The sequence below is a fragment of the Caretta caretta genome, chromosome 3 (assembly GCF_965140235.1).
Source record: "Caretta caretta isolate rCarCar2 chromosome 3, rCarCar1.hap1, whole genome shotgun sequence".
Classification (NCBI taxonomy): Eukaryota; Metazoa; Chordata; order Testudines; family Cheloniidae; genus Caretta; species Caretta caretta.
This window is the reverse complement of record NC_134208.1, coordinates 100704270-100724666: the sequence shown is the minus strand read 5'-3', so window position 1 is coordinate 100724666 and position 20397 is coordinate 100704270. Positions and strand designations below refer to the sequence as shown.

General features: G+C 39.5%; 1 protein-coding gene across 16 annotated transcripts in view; it reads left to right on the top strand.

Annotated features, from left to right (window-relative positions):
* The window catches only part of EPB41L2 (erythrocyte membrane protein band 4.1 like 2), a 251269-nt gene that overhangs the window by 193945 nt on the left and 36927 nt on the right, over nucleotides 1-20397 (top strand). For 10 of the 16 annotated variants that reach the window (XM_048844567.2, XM_048844562.2, XM_048844566.2 and 7 more), the window contains exons 9-13: nucleotides 314-401; nucleotides 2082-2234; nucleotides 3195-3292; nucleotides 8786-8958; nucleotides 14590-14774. In XM_048844567.2, coding sequence (XP_048700524.1) covers nucleotides 314-401; nucleotides 2082-2234; nucleotides 3195-3292; nucleotides 8786-8958; nucleotides 14590-14774 — 697 coding nt within the window. Of the gene's footprint in view, nucleotides 1-313; nucleotides 402-2081; nucleotides 2235-3194; nucleotides 3293-8785; nucleotides 8959-14589; nucleotides 14775-16544; nucleotides 16947-17117; nucleotides 17184-20397 lie in introns of all 16 variants that reach the window. The other 6 variants (XM_075126741.1, XM_075126745.1, XM_075126740.1 and 3 more) reach the window with 2 other exon arrangements.

Genomic DNA, 20397 nt, shown 5'->3' with positions numbered 1-20397 from the left:
GCAAAATGGAAGCCAGTTCTTTGAAGTGAAAAAAGTGTTTGGGGCGGGGCAGTGTTTGAGTAGGTTATAATTAAAACTGTTTTGCAACACTAAAGGTAGTAAATGCTACTAAGTAAATATAATATACCGTTAAAGAGAATATACATACCTACGATTTTGGGGCGAGAAATACAGAAGTGCAAAAGTACTCAGATTTAGACTCTTGTAATCTGAAATATTTTAACATACCCTAAATGTAGCTACTTTCACTTGGTTTTATTATCTTGATATTTATTTTTGACAGTAAACTGAAGGTATCTTTTAATGGTTCTAGGGGCTTGACTCCAGCACAGGCAGATTCTCATTTCTTAGAAAATGCCAAGAGGCTTTCCATGTATGGAGTGGATTTACATCATGCCAAGGTATTGAACTAATTTCTCTGAAAAATACTTACCGCTACAGAGCACAATAAACGTGGACCACTCAACCTGAAGATACATGTACGCTTAAGGATACTTAAATGCAAGCCCTTCAACTGCTATACTATCTGGCAGTCATGTTAATTATTCAGTTTACAGGTATGGGGACTCTGAGAGTTTATCTTCAGTCAAGGATTATTTAGCCCATGTGGCTCCATACTTACAGGTTGGGAAAATATTCTTTATTCTTAGGAGCAACTAAGTTTGTTTTAAATGTCAAATGTTTATTCCAGTGATAGGCTTGGAGAGGCAAATTGGAGCCTAAAATGTCTATAGTGTTTTTTTGTACCAGTGGGCATTAAGTACAGATTTTTACTCTAGATGGTTGGAAATTAACTTCCATTTCTATCGATATTTTAATTTTTAAAAGTAAACAAAAATTAGTATAATCCAATTTAAAAAGATCAATGTTCTCAGAAAATCAGTAGCAAAATTCATTTAATGGATTAAGAATGAATAATCCAATATTTAAAAAGAGACGCTAAAGCCAAATTTTTTGAATAGTGTAAAAATACTAGAGAAACCTTCTATTTTATTCAGTGGAACTTGGAAAGGTAGTTGGGTCTTGTCAAATTCTTTTGTAATTTTATTAATGGCCTTTCCCAGTTGGTCTTGGAAACATTTGATGGTAGGTAGTCTTGTATTTACTGGAGGTGTATGGTAAATACATCTGCAACCTTATTTCTGCCACTAGTAGAAGTTCATAATGCCAGCTCACTCTTGTCTTGAATGGCTTTAAGAATTTTCACTCTCAGTGGTTCTAATGCTTGCAATTACTCCACAGCGATTTCTCATGGCAAGTAAAAGCTCTGACAAGAACTCTATTTTATGAGAACAGTTTGCAGCCCTTAAGAATTCTGCCAGTCAGTCTAGAATTTAGTGACAACTGGATGTCAGCACTTCGTATTATTGCCGGTTGGTTGGGAGCATGTTGGTATTTGTTGTGCTATTACATGGGGAAGTCTCTTCTTAGATTTGCATTACATGCAAGTCCTATCAGTAAGTATTTGCTTCTGTAAACTGAGATCAGACATTGTCACTGGGCCAAAATGATTAAAATGCTGTCTGCCAGCACCTTGACTGAAGTGGCTAAGCTGACATTGTCAGCCAAATATCCACTTTTCTCCATCTTAATTGAAGTAATAGTTATATATAACTGCACAATATGATATAACAACCTGCTGTATTTTTGATAAAAACTGTAAAGTTTACAAGGCCTTTCATTTTTTCTTCTTCCTTTAATGCTTACTGAAATGTTTGCTAATATCCATCACATCTCTACTGCTGATAAATTTCTGATTTAGGTTTTTATATGCCTCCCCCTCACCATAATATTGGTATGTTTTTCCAAAATTGCAGCATGTGAACACAGATGTGTCTTGTCACTGCAGACTGGACTGATGAATGCTAAACCATTGCAGGAGTCCCAACCTTGTTTCTAAGATTAATAAATGCAGATTTTTCCTGCTGTAGTGTACCTATTCTTTGCAAACCCATTTGGCATTACTGTAATTTCAGCATGAAACCAGTGTAATAGACATCCCTCCTCCCAAGTGTATTAACATAATGAACTCCATAAAATATCATCATTTAAATTTTGTCTAAAATTCTCATTTGCGGTAGGATTCTGAAGGTGTAGACATCATGCTGGGTGTATGCGCTAATGGGCTACTCATTTACAAGGATAGACTCCGAATCAACCGTTTTGCTTGGCCCAAAATTTTGAAAATCTCTTATAAACGTAGTAACTTCTACATAAAAGTCAGGCCAGCAGAGGTAAGTAGGGCTTTTATTCATTTCTTGCAGTTCTGTTCATAAACAGCTTGAGATGTTTTTTAGAAAATATTGGCCAACCTTTCTGCTGCTGTTCAAGAGTGAAAGCTAAAGTTCAGCCCACCAGCAAGATAATGTTTTCCAAACTTCCCCAGGTGTTCTGACAGAGTTAAAATGTGGGATTTATATCCGCACTTGTTTGAGAATAAGGTATCTCTGAATCCTCTTCATAGGCGACCAGTCATACCCAAAACTTATATGTGGTATTCTAATTAATGAATCCTTATTAACTAGCTAGTTCCTTTTATTTACTTACTTGAAGTCAATTAAAAATATAAGTAGCTTTTCATTAAATGCTGTGAACTGTTAGCAGAGCTAATGGAGATTGCTATATTTCAATAGATGATGTGATTAATATGAAATCTTAATTTGAAAAAGATATCTCTCCCTCTTTACATGTCTTGTGATTCATCTTAGACATAGGTGTATTGTCCATTCACGTGTACATCTTGTACTTGCATTTACATAACATTTTTGGATTAGAAATTGTGACAAACTTAGTAGCTTGAACACTGCCTAGTACAGTATTTAGTGGACTAAGGGGAGAAAGTGTGCATGGCTGCTGCTACAATTCTCAGTACAATTGGCTTTTTGCAGTGTGTTTTTTTTTTTTTTTTTAAATTCTGGGCAGCTAGTCATGAAACTTGCTGACAAAACTAAGGCACTATTGGCTTTTCCCAAAGAAGAGTCATTAGTAAATACAGATAGGAAGTGATTATTACCCTGCATGAGTAGTCCACCTGGTGCAATTATATTAGAAGTATGGAAAATTTGAGACATTTTGAGCATCAGGAAAGGAGAATTAGTGCTTGTCACGGTAATGGAAATGTCTGAACTCATTCGTTCTGCTAACCTGGCCAGCTTTCAGGAAATGTGTTAATTTATTTTGTGGCTCCTTTCCAGCTGGAACAGTTTGAAAGCACCATTGGGTTCAAATTGCCAAACCATCGGGCTGCTAAAAGGTTATGGAAGGTTTGTGTGGAGCACCATACTTTCTACAGGTAAATACTCAGGAAGTCTTATCCTCCTTCTCCTAAAAGTCAAAACTATTTTTATTTTTCTCAGAAAAGTGTGGGGGGGAGACTATATTTTCTCCACTTGTTTTAGCTCCATCCAGGTCTAGCTCCCATTGAAACATGTGAAAAATACACATAGATCACTGATCCTGGACTATTAATTTGTAATATCTTACATAAAAGGTTAATTAAATTCAACTTTATAGCTCAATTCCTAATTTACCATCCAGATCTGCATGAGTAAGAGTGTAGCTCTCTAAGATTTCAGTTTGTGCAGCAGCTGAACACCTAACAGGAAACCAAAACTTGCAAGAACCCAGCTACTGTTTGGATATGAGGCCTTGTTAAGCATCAGGTCCTCTTATCACTGAGCACTATATGCAGTAGTAGGTGGGACCATGTGCTGCCATCTTTTCAGTGTGTACTGGCTAAAGACTGCTCTCATCGTTGGAGCAGGGACCTGAACTTGGGTCTCTCTTATCCTACGTGAGTGCTCTAACGAGCAGGCTATGGAGTAATTCTCGCGCTCTTTCCTTGCCCAATGGTTATCAATTGTCATTCATAATGGCAATTCTTAGTCATTAGAGCAGGGAATGAGAGTGAAAATGGCTCTATAGTTGGCTACTTAGAGCACTCACCTATGATGTCAGAGATGCAGGTTCAAGGCCCTGCTCCAAATGCTATTTATAAAAAGTAGAACAGGTTCAATAGTAGAGAATGAGAAAACCTCATGCCAGAATATCCCATCGCCCAGTAGCAAGGCCATTCTCCTGCAATTTAGGAGACGGAAGTTCAAATCCCTTTTCCTCATGAGGCAGAAGGGGGAATTGAATTGGTCTCCCATGTCCTGGGAGACCAATTCAAACTAGTCTTGGAACAAACTATAACTACATTAAGAATATAACCACTTTTCTATGGGAATATATGCACTTGCTAATTGTATTGAGATGTCTTGTTTGCCCTCCCATACTTTCAAAGAATGATTTATTTTCAAATGTACTGTCAGATTTCTCCTGAAAACCAGAAATCTTGCTGTACATGATTAAACTGTATACTTGCATTTACGCTGTAGCACCCCGGAATCTATCAAGGGAAAGGACAGCTTGTATTTTTGTGCAGTATTTATCACAACGAGTGAACAAGTTGCCCTTGTTAATGCTTTCTTCAGAAAAAATATACACCAACAATTCACTTTGCTGTATTTCAGAAAATAAACCTGCTCACAAATAAATTTAGTTGAGATATATTGCAATTGTTGTTTAGCCTCCTATGAACAGACATGTTCCTCTAATATTTTTCAGCTCCTTCTACCTTTTGGAATATTTGAAAGTGGGTAATGTGAGATTACTCCAGATTGACAGTATACAGTCTCATAAACCTTGTAGTGAACATAAAAGCAGTTAAATAATAGAGCCATCTTGCTAGACAGCTTTTTGTGGCAGATGTATATTTTCTAATGGGAACAATGTGGTTATAGTGGATCGCAAATTAAATGAGTCAACAAGGTAATACTGTTGTGGAAAAAAGCAAGCATCATTCTGGGATGTATTAGCAGGAGTGTTTGTGAGCAAGACACAAGATGTAATTATTCCACTCAGTGCTGTTAAGGCCTCAGCTGGAGTATTGTGTCCAGTTCTGGGCAGCACACTTTGGGAAAGACTTGGACAAATTGGAGAAAGTCCAGAGGAGAGCAGTAAAATTTATTAAAAGTCAGAAAACATGACTTATGAGGAAAGATTGAAAAAACTGGGTATGTTTAGTCTGGAGAAGACTGAGGGGGGAACATAATAATATTCAAGTATGTAGAAGGTTGTACAAAAAGAAGAGTGATAAATTGTTCTCCTTATCCTCTGAGGGCAGGATAAGAAATAATGGGCATAAATTGCAACAAAGGAAATTTAGGTTAGACCTTAAGAAAACCCTTTTAACTATACGTGTAGTTAAGCACTGGAACAAATTACTTAGGGAAGTTGTGGAATCTCCCCCACTGGAGGTTTTTAAGAAGAGATTAGACAAACACTTGTCTAGGTGTTCCTGTCTCAGTGCAGGGGAATGGAGTAGATGACTTATGGAGGTCCCTTCCAGGTCTAAATTTCTCTGATTCTAATATTTGTGTGGCTTTGGGCCCATTATATTAATTGGCAGTAGAAATTGGAATTTCTCTTCTCTCAGCCATACCTCCTCTAGTTTTTTTTAAAGAAAATCCTGGTTTGCCATTTGCACTGTTAAGTTTCAGCTGTGAATCACTCATTAAATACATAATTTAGAAAGCATTCCTGTTTGAAATCAGTTCATAGAGCGTCACACCTGTCTCAAAAAATTTTACATTTGACACTATAAACCTCACAAGCATATAAGGCATGGAAGGTTGTCTAATTAATAAAAATGCACTGTTGATATGTGATTTTCTCAAACTGAATATGAAGTTAAGAAAATCTAATCATTTGGTGAGTGCAATCTATGACCAGAAGTGATATGTAGCACAAGCCATTCTGCTGCGTGGCTGGGATAAATCAGTGTTCTTGAAATGATTCATACCGTTGCAATAGTTACTTTGAAATTTGCTTGATAATTTATATTTTGTCATTATTAAATTAGTATGTAGTCCAAAATAGGAAAGAATCCTTGATTGAGCTACATCTATAGTAGCTGATCAGCTTAGATTTTTAAAAGGTAATTTACAACTGTAAATGTTTTCAGTGACATTTTATATTTATCAGAAAATCTTTCTACAGAAATAGAACAGAATTTAATTGGGTTTCATTCCAACCAGAAATAGATTTTTCTAGTCAGGGATGGTATTATAACAAGTACTAAGCTTCAAATACTCTCACCATCATGTACTTCCACTGATGTCATCAGGCAGAAAATCCCTAGAACCTCTCCATCAGGATTTTAAAATAATAAAATAAATAAATCCTGATCTCTTTTCTCTCATTGAATGCCAGAAATAAACAGGATCACAACTGTTACAGCCCAAAATTTTTTAATGTTTTTCTCTGCTCGTGCCACGTGTTCTGTGAATTCTACATGACAGTGAATTTTGCATGTAATTCACACATACAATTCAACTTCCAGGTTTAAGGAAAACTCTTTTCATAAGGTTAGTAATTCCTTTTAGATAACTGAAGATGTGTGTTAACATAAGCTTTGTATATTGGATGGTATCTCTTTTAGTTTAAAAGATGACTCTCCAAACTTTGTACATATACTATTAAATATGAAAACAGGCCAATCTGTGCCTTTCTTTTATAATATTTATGGAAATTCAAACGGTATAGAATTCCAGTTACATTCTAGTAAGTAACAATCCACTTTAAGAGCTGCTGTCAAACTGGGTATCTACTCTGCTCTTCGCAGGTGGTCTTAGTCTTCAGCCTTGAACCTTATCATATACAGAAAGACTGCGTGTATACCCATGTATAAATTAATGCATATAGTACTTGTGATGTTGTATTTGAAATTTTTATTTTTTTCAGTGTCTTCCCAGAACTTCTTGCGCTGCTATAACCATAACTTTGTCGGTTATTACATGTAATTAAGCTTGAAATATAAAATATCCTTTAAAATACCCTTAATCAGGAAGTAATTAGCTCTCTTGTTTTTTCCTTATTAAAAGTTTATCTCAGCAGGGTAGAGGATAAAAATGGAAGTTAATGCTGTAGCCTTGCCAACATTTGAAAACAAAGAACAGTAACAACCCTGGGAATGTATTCTCTGCCTTCTTTCTCCTCATTCCGTAATAGACTTACTTTAGGAAACACTGTATTGTCAATGAGAATTTACAGAAATTATTCAGACAGGATTGTGGTATAAGGCTGTACTCACAGTCAAAGAAGGAAGACACGATGTTTAATAGTTCTGCTGTACAAGCATCCTAAAATAGGAGGGTGTGCAAATTAACCTTTCATTAAAATGGCCACCATTTTTGCCTACTTACCTGAGGAGGGAATCCCTTCAATCAATGGAAGATCTTAAAAATATATTTTAAACTCAGATGCTTCCTGAGGAATTTGCAAAAGCTACAGGGAATGCTCAGATGCTTTATCTAAATTCACAGAGGACTTCTAAAGGTTTCAAATACTGCAGTAGGGGAGTCTGTAAAAGGGACCAGATTGGAAATGGCAGCAGCAAGAACCTTTGTAGATAAATGTGGATTCTGTGCTGCAGTATTCAGGAATTAGCTCTCCATTTTTTGAGACAGCATTGTTTCTCTGATTTCAGGTTATCCCAAACTTAGTGCAGTGTGGACCACAGCTTAGCAGAGTAGATTGTCCACAAGGAAATTTCTTTTCATACTAGTCCTTGCATAATAGCCATATGGCATCTAAAGCAGTTGCTTGCATGAGAAAGTATTAAGGAACATACTTCTACTCTTTATCTCCCTCTCCCCTGGGGTTTTGTTTTGTTTTTTCTTTTTTCTTTTTTGGATTCCCTGTTGCATTTATGGTCTGTCCCGCATACTTTGCCTATGCCTAGGCATCTGGTTCTCTCATCCCCCTGCTTCTCTGGACATTCCTTCCTTGCTGTGCCACCAGTTCCAGTCCTTTTGGTGGTCACCACCTGTTTCTTCTCTTCTAATATGTAACATTGACAACTAGGCTGGCTGCTCCTCATCCAACTACTTCAAGTAATAGATCTCTCTCTTTTGCAATAAAGATCCTGGATATAAAAAGAAGTAGCTAGAAACAAAGACTCGGTATCCCATGACCAGCCAGTTCTTCATAGACCACAGTTCTGGAACTGTCAGAGTTTGCAACATGAGAAACCTTAAAGTTGGTATAGGCATTGAATGCTAAAGCTGTGGGCACCAAACAAATAATGTAAGATCTATATCCGTTGAGATGCTTTGAGTAATTTTCCAAGGATTTAGCATGTTATCATTTTTGTATGTTGCTGGACCATTACTGGCTTTTTCCCTCTGCCTTGCTCAAACAGAACTTTTAATCTTTTTCAATTATCAGTATCTTAAATGAAAACACCAATCTTCTAATTTCTAGAGCATTTATCTTTTAGCCAGATGCTATTAACTGCTGTTAGTGTCACTGATTTCTATTGTTGAAATACAGTTGGTTAGTCTCTAAGGTGCCACAAGTACTCCTTTTCTTTTTTAGTAGAACCTTGCTAATTCTCAGTGATATCTGGCAGACCAATAGCAAATTTCTGAATATCATGATTAGCAATTAAAGCAAAAAAAAAAAAATTAAAACAGTAAGTGTAATCCACTGCAAAATTTATAAAATTCAGTTATTTTGATACTTGTAGCTTAATTTTCTTTGTACTTTTTTGCAAGATAAGACCAACTTTTACCAACTTTTAACGATCTTATATGCTATTTTTATCTGAAGCTTGAATTTTATCATTAAACAATTTTCCTTTCCAAATTAACTCATAGTATGATGAGCAGTTACGAAGTGCTGCGCTAAAGCATTTACTAAAACTAGCGAAATGACTTTTAATCTCATATTTGTTTTTTAGACTTGTATCACCAGAACAGCCTCCTAAGGCGAAATTCCTGACCTTGGGTTCCAAGTTCCGCTACAGTGGCCGTACTCAAGCACAGACACAGCAGGCTAGCAACCTTATAGACAGACCAGCTCCGTACTTTGAGCGCACCTCAAGCAAACGTGTCTCCAGGAGTCTTGATGGGGGTAAGAGATTCTGATAAGGAGATATCATGTATTACGTGACTGTTGCATTGCATCTTGCTGCTTTCTAAGTTCAGTTTATAACTTTAGAAAATCCTAACATCTGCATGCCTAGAACGTTGTTAATCAGACTTTATGAAATTTGCAACTCAGTTCTACAGATTTGTGTGTTGAGTGCCAACTATATTACACCTATTCCCAGGTGCTTTGTAAAAGCATTTTCTGCAATTCCTAACGTGTTGCTGTTTTTGTGTTTTCTTGGGGGGGGGGTGAATAACCTTTTTTAGCAGTGATACAATCACTGCGCTAACATCGTGAGCTGTAAATCTTTTTGAAGAAGCTTTGTAGAGTAAATACAAATTTTGCTAAGCCAGACCTTTTTTTCAAAGGGTTACTACACACATTACAAGTAATTATTGTGGATATTTAAAAATAACATTGGTATGTCTACTTGCCCATCGCTTAATGAAGAAATCTTAAGCATGGAATTAGACTAAAACACAGGACTTCTGGGAGCCAGCAGGGGAAAATGGATGCCTAGATCTGGAGTTCCTGCTCAGGCCCACAAAAATCCACTGACATCCACTATATTAAGGTCACAGTTTTTTTGTCTCTGGGTGGTTCGTTCTGTTCTTTAACATCCTAGTAGCAAATTGACCTGGTTTTTAACCCCTCTCTCTCCCCGGGTTCCCCACAAATCACAAAGAAACAGAGGATCTCTTTCAGCCCTGTGCAGGGCAGCATGACAGCACTCGAGGAGTGCCTAGTAGGCCTGGATCAAGTATACAAAATTCGAAAGCAGATATCCAAAGAACAGATCCTGCTTTAAGGAAATATCAAGGATATCTCTGAAATCAAAGTTGCGACTGCACCACACCAGCTGAGTTTTCAGAGGCTATCCTCCAGCACTGGGAGGCAAAAACTAGAACCTCTATTTTAGAAGACCATGTGGGCTCTGTTAGGATCACTAGAGACAAACAATGTCTGATCCAAAAGCTACATGATGAAATCAGTGACCTGGAGGGCCGGTCCAGAAGATTTGAGAGTGGCTGGCTACCCTGTGGAAGTAGAAAAGGACAAGCTAGTAGAATTTTTGTCCAAGATACTTTCCTTACACCTTGATACAAACCTGATCCTCGAAAGAGCCTGTTGCTCCCCAGCCCCCAAGCCCTCAACTAATGCTAAGCCCCTCTAGCTTCTCTTCTCTGTCTCAACTCATGAATTCCCCTAGATACACTTCACCCTACCCATAGCCCTGAGTTTTGGTGGGCACAGCAGAAAATGTTTGCTGGGATGCTTCCCGCCTTGAGTACCTGTGGCTAATTTACTTACATGTGTTTCTTGGAACATAAAAGGAATCTGTCACCCTCTGAAAGGGGTTAAAAGGTGTCTCACTTAGGAAACTTGAAAGCTGATTTTCTATTTCTCCATGAAGCACACTGCATTGAGTCTGAGGCTGAAAAGCTTAAAGACTGGATTGGTGACAATATTTGTAGTAATTACTCAGCCAAGTCTAAGAGTGGAGGTGTCAATCCTGTTCCATAAAAAACTGAGCACACAAATCCTATCAACTGACACAGACATGGAGGGAAGATTTGTAATTGTTAAAAGTTAAAGTAATTGTTAAAGTTTTGAACAGTTTGAACAAACTAGTCTTGGTGCCTTGAGTCATGAAAAACTCCCTCGACTGGTGTAAGGACCCTCGCAGTGTTTGTGCAGGGGTCTCCTTTGCTCAACCATCTCCAACATCAGTAATAACAACAGATGCATACCTTTTGGGCTGGGGAGCCTACAACAAGGAGGTTTCTCCAGGGACTGGAGAACCGCTTCCCAGAAGTCAGATACCCTACACTGGCATGGGATCTCAACTTGGTGCTCAGATTCCATACAAGGCCCCCTCCCCCACTTTGAACCTCTGGCTACTTGCTCCCTTCTATACTCGTCTATGAAAACAACCTATCTTGTAACCGGTTTCAGAGTAACAGCCGTGTTAGTCTGTATTCGCAAAAAGAAAAGGAGTACTTTTGGAACCTTAGAGACTAACCAATTTATTTGAGCATGAGATTTCGTGAGCTACTCCGAAGGCAAGGGACACTCGCCTGAAACTTTTCATATAAAACCAGTCCATGAGATATCATTTTGATCCAGGCACTAAGGACCCTCTCAGAATAGAGTAGTCTTCTTCCAAGAGTTCTCTGGTGAGTATTACTCCAGAATTGAGGGGTGTGTACCATAGAACTTAATCAAGCTAATTGCAACCATATTGTGTGCATTCAGCCATCATGAATTAATAAAAAGAACACCACATAGTTAAGGGTTAATTTGGACAAGCTAGGCTTTTGGAGGCAAGGTCAAATAGTAGCTGCAGGCTTGCAGTTTCTGCTAATGAGAATGGAAGGAGGGGAGAAAAGTCAGCAAATTATGAGATTGAAAGAAAAGTGCATGGAGACCTTGAGTTTGGGTGCCTTTTGATGTAGAAGCTTATTATGGCTAAGATTGTTAAAGTGTTTTGTTGATTGAAGTTAGGAGAAGTGATGACCCAGTAGGGGTCAGTATGAGCTGTGTTTTGTAAAAAATAGTTATAAAAAGACTAGATAATAGTGCTTTGGAGCAGTTCTCTTAAGCTTTCCTGAGAGACTTTTTTCTGACCCCGTACGCCACAGCTGGGAAGCGATCAGCCATCATAAAATATCAGGGTTGGAAGGGACCTCAGGAGATCATCTAGTCTAACCCCCTGCTTAAAGCAGGACCAATCCCCAGTTTTTGCCCCAGATTTCTAAATGGCCCCCTCAAGGATTGAACTCCCAACCCTGGGTTTAGCAGGCCAATGCTCAAAGCACTGACCTATCTCTCCCCCCCATCGCTGGCCTGCTACTAATTACTCAATACCATCTCAGATTTTAGGTATTTATTGGATGTTCTAAACCTATTGTTTACATCTGTGTGTGCTTAAATCTAATCAATAGTAGTTTTAGATAAGATCATGCTTGCTTGTACCAATCTTTCATCAGTAGGAAGTGCTGTGTTCCCATTGATTTAAACCTGACATCGCCTGGAGTGAAACAGTTAAGTTACCACAGGTTTGGGTTCTGAAAACTGTGGGTAACAGTGAGCTCTGACTCTGCTGTAAACTCCCAAGCATCTTCTTTGTAAAAGACGCTTTCTGCTATTCCTGCTCTCAAGTCTTTGTGACTGGCTTCTGAGAGGTGTAGGTCACAGCGTTGCTCTGCAAAAGAGCACAGGCATAAATCACTTTCCCAGAGACCTGATAAAATAAGGAGTTTAAATTCTCACTGACTTTCAATGGGAAATTAGGCACCTAACTGATATTTGTGCCTTTGACAATCTCCCCTTGTAATGTACACTCCAAAGCATTCTCTTGGTTTACACTAAGTCAGTAAAACTTTCTTGAGTAATTATTTTGCAACTTCGAGCCAAACAAATGTTTAAAATCAGATGTTTACATATAGATATTGTTCTTGGTACAGTGTCAATTCCATATCTGCTCATACTGCCCCAGATACGAGATTTTAATAGTTTACCATCATCTTCTAGGGTAATTAGATTCTATTTTTTCCCAGTAAAAGTGTGGTTATCTTTGTAGATTATTGTAATATTAAAGTGATTCATTCATACCCATACAGCTGCTTCTTCTGCTTTCAAGTTCCTGTGGGCATCTCTCTGTGGTGTGCTACTGTCATGGTTATACAGGTCCAATGCTCTGAAACAGTCCCTGGGAGGACCCCTTCAGTGTGCCAGACCCACTTTAGGGTCACATCTCACTAGAATAAGTCAGTTGGCTTCACTGACTCCTTAGATCAAACCTTGGCGCATTCAGCACCCTTTCTTCACACCATGAGCTCCCTCCAGCGAGTCCACATGAGTACACCCAAAGGGAGCATTGCACTCTCCCATCTTAACCTGCAGTGACTCTCAGCCATCGTTGTAAAAGCAGAAGGGTTTATTAGCAGTCTGGAACGCAGGGTAGAAAGTCCTTGGTTAACATAGACAGCATAATCAATCTTGTTAGTCCCAGTCCTGGAGCATCCTCTTCCAGCAGCCAACACTTAACACCCCCACCTGGCCCCTCCTCAGTCCTTTGTTCTTGTTCCCAGGCAAACATTGTCACCATGCCCTCCGCAACCCTTTTCCAGCTGGTCAAACCTGGCTGGCTTCCTAAGTAGGGTGGATCATCCATTGTCATTAATTGCTAGGTGCCAAATGTCTGGGCAAATGGAGTGGCCATTGTCTTCTCAGACTCTCCATGGTCATGGGGGCGCACGCCACAGGCCGCTAGGAGTCCGTCAAACTTGTATCTCTGCATCTCTACAAAGAAAAACAACTTTTTCCCACCACCTAGTTAACCAGGCCTCACGCAAGGGAAACTGAGGCATGCACAATAGTCATACAAAATATTATAAAAATTTCCTACTCTGTCACACCTACCATTTCTGTTAGCTTTCTTGACTTGTGTAATCCTGTCAGAATTCTTCACTCATGTATATTTATTCTTCTGCCCACTTTTCACTGCTTCTTGCATCTCTTCTCAAAGGTGTACTTATTTTAGGGTGACCAGATATACCGATTTTGTAGGGAGGATCCCAATGTTTGGGGCTTTGTTTTATATAGGCACCTATTATCCCTCACCCAGTCCTGATTTTTCACACTTGCTGTATGGTCACCGTAACTTATTTAAACATTTTTAATTTCAGGTTGAATGTCTGCTGCATTATTGCCAGTGTTTTGGCTGAGCCAGCTGGTCTTAGAGCTCCTCCTGCTGGTTAATACTATTATAGTGATTCTAGCTGTCAGAATAAAATTGATTCAATATCTGTCTTTTGTATTCATGCATGCAATTGAAGTGAGCTGTAGTTCACGAAAGCTTATGCTCAAATGTGTTTAGTCTCTAAGGTGCCCCAAGTACTCCTTTTCTTTTTGCAAATACAGACTAACACGGCTGCTACTCTGAAATCTGTCTTTTGTGTTACATGATACATCAAATATACATATTAGGTATTGCCAATAATTAGCTAACAGGGATGGGTAAACCAAGCTGAATAAAAGAAAAAACAACTCAAGTTTCTCCCTGGATACAGAGAGAATCTTGAAAAAGTGTAGCTTTTTTATATTGAACTTTGTGTGTTTCTACAGTGCCTGATGTCTGGGTTCAGAAGTAGAAATACTTTGAGAGATTTATATATGCATGGTGTATTAGCTGCTGTATTAGCTGAAAACAGAATGTACTGAAAATATCAAATTTGTGCAAGATGGTTTTTATCATGGGGATATGATGATATGTGCAGCCTACATGTTCTTTGTTCTTGTGGTTTCTGTTGTCACCAGAAATGTGGTGATTTTTAAAATGGCTACTTGACTATAGTGTTTTCTCTGTATAGTACATACACATCACAATTAAGAACAGTTATCCATTGCAGGTTGTATAAATGCAGTTAGAACCATACACTTGGGATGTTATCATAACTTCATTTACTGTTCCGTTCGCAGTTTTCCCCTGCATTATTCTTATCCCTGAATGGCTAAGCCATTGTAAAACAGAGTATTTTATGTTCAGAAGTCCCAAAAATAAAACTTCCAGCATACCCAGAATAACCAAAATTTTCGGTTCTCTAATAGCTCCTGTGGGTATCACAGACCAAAGTCTGCTAAGGGACTTTTCTGCTGCCACAGTGGGACCTGCTGGTGATATGGTCTTTGCTGGTGAAGCTGTTGGCCAGACCAAGTTAAAAAACGGCGAAGGTAGAGATGAGGATGGAAGCCCAACTAAAATTCCACAACTGGAATTAACCCAGGATGAAAAGGTATGATGGATTGTAACAACAAAAACAACTCTTAACAAACATTTAAAGTGGAGTTGTATGTCTCTTAAAAATAACAAGCAACATACTAGAAGATATTGTTAATAAATTATTTCAAACTACTCTGTTTAACCATATATATACACACAGAGTATTTTATATAACCAAAAGGAAGGAACAAATTGCAAATTTGCATGTGTGACATTCAATCTTGTGAATTTTTTCCTTTTAATTATTGCTACAAGTTAATTTTAATTTGTCATAATTAGGCACTACTTAAACACTTGCGGTATATAATTGTTCAAACTGAACTTTCTCTTAGCTAAATGTGGCTCAAAGTAAGTTAGTTTATACAATTTTTACTCTGAACAAACTTCCAAAAATTGTGCTGTCATACACAACCTGTTGTTTGGTTGTATATATTTTCTTTTTTGAGTAAATTTCAGTGCTTAACATAGTGCTTGCTTTATTTGCCAACTGCAAAAATCTTTTAAGCTGTCCTTTTATACGTCAGTATCTGTTATAGAAACACATTGACTTATTAAAATAATTTCCAAGTAGAACTGAAAGACAGCTTTCCAGGGAAAGTTCGGTTTGTTGATGATGGAGAAATTCTAATGCAAGTGGCAATTTACTTGTCTTATTTATTGGAGTTAGCAAGGAAGCAGATCATAAACTTTAATTTGGATTAGTTTTATGTGCTTTCACATCAAGATTTGAGGCAACACCTCTTTCCTAAATGTAAGCTCAAGCTTTGGAGTTCAGACGTAATAGTCTGTGTATCTTCTCTGACATGTATTCCTGTTTTTCCTGGGAGACATCCAGGAATTTTCCTTGCTATTGGGTTTTAAAAACAAACCTTAAGGAATTTTCATTTTGAAAACTGCATTTTTGTGAGTTAGGCAAAGGGTACCCAATTCACTGCCCAGGGGACAACATTTGGGCTGCTGATTCTCCCAATGCAGCTGACAGCCCAGCCCACCTCATCCTATAACTGCCATGTGAGACCAAATATGAACAGCCTCATGTTTTTATTGCCAAAAAACTTAAACAACTAACTTCTAGTCAATCAAGGAAGACACACACAGTTCTATATTTGATGAAAACATGTATTTAGGTAAATTAATATGCAAATTTTGGCTCCTGGCAAGATGCCAGTGTGGTCCCTCAGAATCACAAAGCTGGGGCACCCTAGGATAGATTAGGTAACCAAGAAAAATTCCTCAGCCATGGGATGGAAAAGCTAAATGGTTTGGGAAGGGCTTGCATGTTTTATGAAGCTATTCGGTGTAGCTTGCTACATGTACCAGCTCTGCAAACAGCATTTTCTATTTTTGCTGTTTTTAAATTCCAGAGGAAATGGTAGTAAATCCTAGGATCAAAGTGCCTGCTTGTCTTGTTACGTCCTGCTGTATACCATGAACTTTCTGCCAAAGCTTTGAATGTTTGCTCCCATCTGTAGTAAGTGACTGCACTTACTACCGTTCAAAAGTGCAAAGTTTGTCACAACTTTAAAACAAAAAAATCTGTAGTGAATTCAGATTCAGAATTCTTAAAACTGGACAAGTGGGCTAATTTTAAAAATACATGGGGCTTTTCAATTTTTATTTGGCTTTTATATTGCATTGGTAGTGCTAGCTCTACTTCTGAGTAAAAGGTTTCACTAACTAACAATTTCTTTTTTCCCCCCTCTTCTTGTGCATTCTTTCTGCCTACAAACTTACATTTTGTTGTGTTTTCATATTCAACTGTGGCTGGACTTTTTTTTTTCAGTCCCTTCACATGTATCCACCATCACCACGCCTTCACTGTGTTTCATCCTGTCCCACAAACCTGCCAACTGTCCCTGAGATGGACATGCTTTTGGACATTTCAGAGGAAGATCCCTTTTGGGACTATGTCCATAGCCCTTCGGACTGCTGGGAGTGCAGTCCCACGAGAGTAATACCAACTCACAGTGGAAATGAAGTGACATTGCCTAATAATATCTTGGAGCCTATGAGACTCCCAGTTAGTCACCCTTCTTCTCCTGCAATAGAGGGAAAGCCCCATAAAACAGTTGACTACAAAGATACCGAGTTTAGGTTTTCATTAAGCTTTAGCAAACTCTTCGCTTTTAGTTTCCTTTCACTGCTTGATGAGGATGGTTACATCAGTTTTCCTAGCCTCCCTGAGGTTTGCATCTCCTATCTCCCACCTGGCCTTCAACACTATGTTCCTATCACCTCTCCCTCATTCATTCCCTCTTTTCTCCTTATCTTTGTGCTGCTTCTCTCTGCTTTTCAATCTGTTCCTTTCTCGCTCACATTTTCCCTTCCTCTCGCTCTGTCCCTCTGCTACCTGGAGCCTAAGGCGACTTCATTGAGCGCCTCTTATGACAATGACCTGAATGACAAAGCAGAGGAAGAGGAGGTGTGTAACTTTGTCACTTAAATGCTGCCATCTGCACTTGGACTTTGCATCTGCACACTGAGAAGCACTCAACCTTGCACACATCCTAGTGTACAATATAAATGTCTTTGTAACTGTTCTCATTAATGGTAACTTGCCACTGATATACTGAGTTTCTCTTAATAAATAAATGTCTGGTTTTTTTCTGCATGAATAACAGTGTGTTGCAACATACATAATTTGATTGTATCCCCTGGGTGCTGTATCTAAGGAGGAAATTATTTTGTAGTTGAAAAGATTAGAGCACCTTGTTGTTGTTGTTATTTATTAGACATATTTTGGAATAAGATTAAATAATCAGTAAAATTGTTGAGCAACATTCCTCTGTTAGACTAATCGTTAAATCAGTCCTAACCTATTGCCCTTCTCAGTCCATTAACTTTGAAATGCAGACATGGAGCTGAATCTTAGAGGTTCTGTTTAAATCTGTAAAGTAAAAATCTCTAAAAGTCTGTCTCTTATTTTAGTTCAGCAAACTGTGAAAGCTGTAAACAGTGTTCTTTCTTATAATAGTATCCCTGTGGATGCTCCCCTTCAGGTGGTGCGCATATGCCTCTTGATCCCTGGATCATAGATTTCTAGCTAGCACTGTCCAGTCAGCCCATGCATGTGCCCTATGCCTTTTCATGGGAGACACCCTGCTATATAGGGGTGCACAGACGAATAGCCCTTAGTTTCTCCTCTACTGCCTTGGCCCGAGACAGAACATTGTCCTCCTACAGCATTCTTGGACTTTTCTCTTAAAGTTAGTTACTTTATAGTTGTAGGTTTCTGTTTAGAGTTCAGTATAGTTAGTTAGTTTTAGCTGAGAAGACTGTTTGTTTTTTCCCTCCCTTTTATCCCGGGACATTTGTCTTCTCCTGGCGGGGTACGCCTGGTTTGTCATGCTTCAAACATTACCACTCTTACTGGGAGGCTAAAGTGGTAAACAGCAGGCATTCCATGTGCATCCGTTGCCTGGGGGAGTCCCACATCTCTCAGAAGTGTTCCTTCTGTTTGGCCCTGAAGTCCAGGGCTTGGAAGAACAGGGAGATAGAACTCAGACCGTTGGCTATGGAACATTCCAGGCAACTGCTCTGTAAGCCAGGTCAGGAGACACACCCCCACCTGCCCGTACATCTGTCCCCAGAGAGATCCAGTACCCCATCAGCTTCAGAGCCTGCTTCCCCTAAGGAAGGGAAATCTTTGGATGCTGGAAAGACTCCCAAAAAGGGAAGCGCAGACTTTATCTCTAATGAACCAGCTTCAAAAAAGACTGTCAAGACTGTCCCTGTCAAGGTCTTCAGTGTCCAATGTTACTGTTGAGGCCAAGGACTCTTTCTTGGGTACTGCCAAGTCTTGGAGCTCTAAGGACAGGAGGCACAGCTCTGTTAGGGCACCTGTACCCTCCACAAGGATGGTAAGCCATCGGCACCAAAGCATTCTAATGAGCTTCTGGTGTTGTGCATCTTAATCCAGCCATTGGTACCAATGCAAACAGCTCAGCAGGGGGTGGCTATACAAGCGGTACCCTCTGTACCGAGCAAGCGTCAGTGCCTGACATCTACAACATCTGAGTTCACCCATCACTGTTGACGCTGTCACCTCCAGCTATGGCATCCAGTACCATAGGCGTTCTGATACCTGAGGGACCTCTCAGTGGACAAACCAGAATCCCTTTTGTTGTCTGGTACCGAGTGTGTCTCAGAGACCTCAGTCTTTGTGTGGCCTTTCTGTGTCACAGGACTCTCCTCCAACTACATTGGCTGTCCCCCATGGGAGGATGCAGAGGATGACTCCCCCCAATCTGTATCCTCAGTTTCTCCCAGGAGTTCTTATGTACTCCTTTGGGAAACCGCCTGTGCACAGAGTGGACCTTGTGTGACACCAAGGATGGTGGAACCAACCTTGTATGCCACCCTCATTCCTTATAGATCCCTGCAGTGGCCATATTTTGATGTGTGGCCTGCCTATCACCAGCAATTTATCAGTCCACCAATACCTTCTCTCAGGGAGACCAGGATTTAGTGTTGTCCTCTACCCATTTATGACAGGAGGAGATGTTTGAAGAGTAGGAGGCTAGGGCAAATGAGGAAGTTACCCCTGAGATTCCCATTTCACTGTCATCGCCAAATGAAGCAGTTGTGTCTCCACCACCTTCCCTGGCTGACGTCAGACAATTTCAGGACTTAATTAAAAGGGTAGTTGATAGCTTCCAGATCCCTCTGGAGGAGGTCAAAAATCCACAGCACAAGCTGCTAGATATTTTGCAGTCAGCAACACTCTCCAGATCAGCACTACCTGTTAATGAGGCTCTACTGGTTCCAGCTAAAATGGTATGGCAGACGCTGTTTCACCAATGTGCAAAAAGGCAGATAGGAAATACTATTTTCCCCTGAAGGATTCAGACTTTTATTTTCCTGTCCCCCACCTAACTCAGTCATGGCCAAATACAACGTTACTAATTACAAGACGTTCACAGCATTTATTGAGTATCTGCCACACAACTGCAGGGAGGAATTCCAGTCCATAGTTGTAGAGAGTGAACTATTGGCCAGAACAGCTCTCCAAGAGTCCCTAGACTCTCAGACACTGCTGCCAGATCCATCTCCTTAGCAGTAGCTGTGCACAGGACATCATGACTCCAACTTTCAGGGTTTCTGATAGAGGTTCAGAACATTGTAGGGGATCTCACCTTTGATGTTTATAAGCTCTTCTCAGACACCACAAATAACTCCCTGTACACGCTGAAGAAATCCAGGGTTACCCTTTGTTCCTTGGGCATTTACATACGTTATGAGCAAGAAACGTTTTAATAGGGCACAAATTGCTCAGACATCATGCTATGCTCAGTTCTTGGGGTACCACAGACCTGCAGAACTCCCCAGGAATAGACAGGTTTCAGAGGAAAAGGGCCACCCAACCACCCTTCATCACCACTCAAGCATAATCTAAATAGTAGTTTTGATGAGTTGGTTGAGAGTTCGAATCCTCCCACTTCTCTGATTTTACAGTTGTGTCCTTTAACCTTCTCTTTGGAGACTGTCTTGTCCATTTCCACCAGGCTTTGGAGCGAATCACCAGTGGCTCTTGGAGGTCATACGCTATGCTATGCAGTTTCTGGCACTCCTTCCCTTCCACCCTCTTCAGGGACCCCTCTCACAACTTCTACTAAGGCAAGAGGTGGAGATTCTCT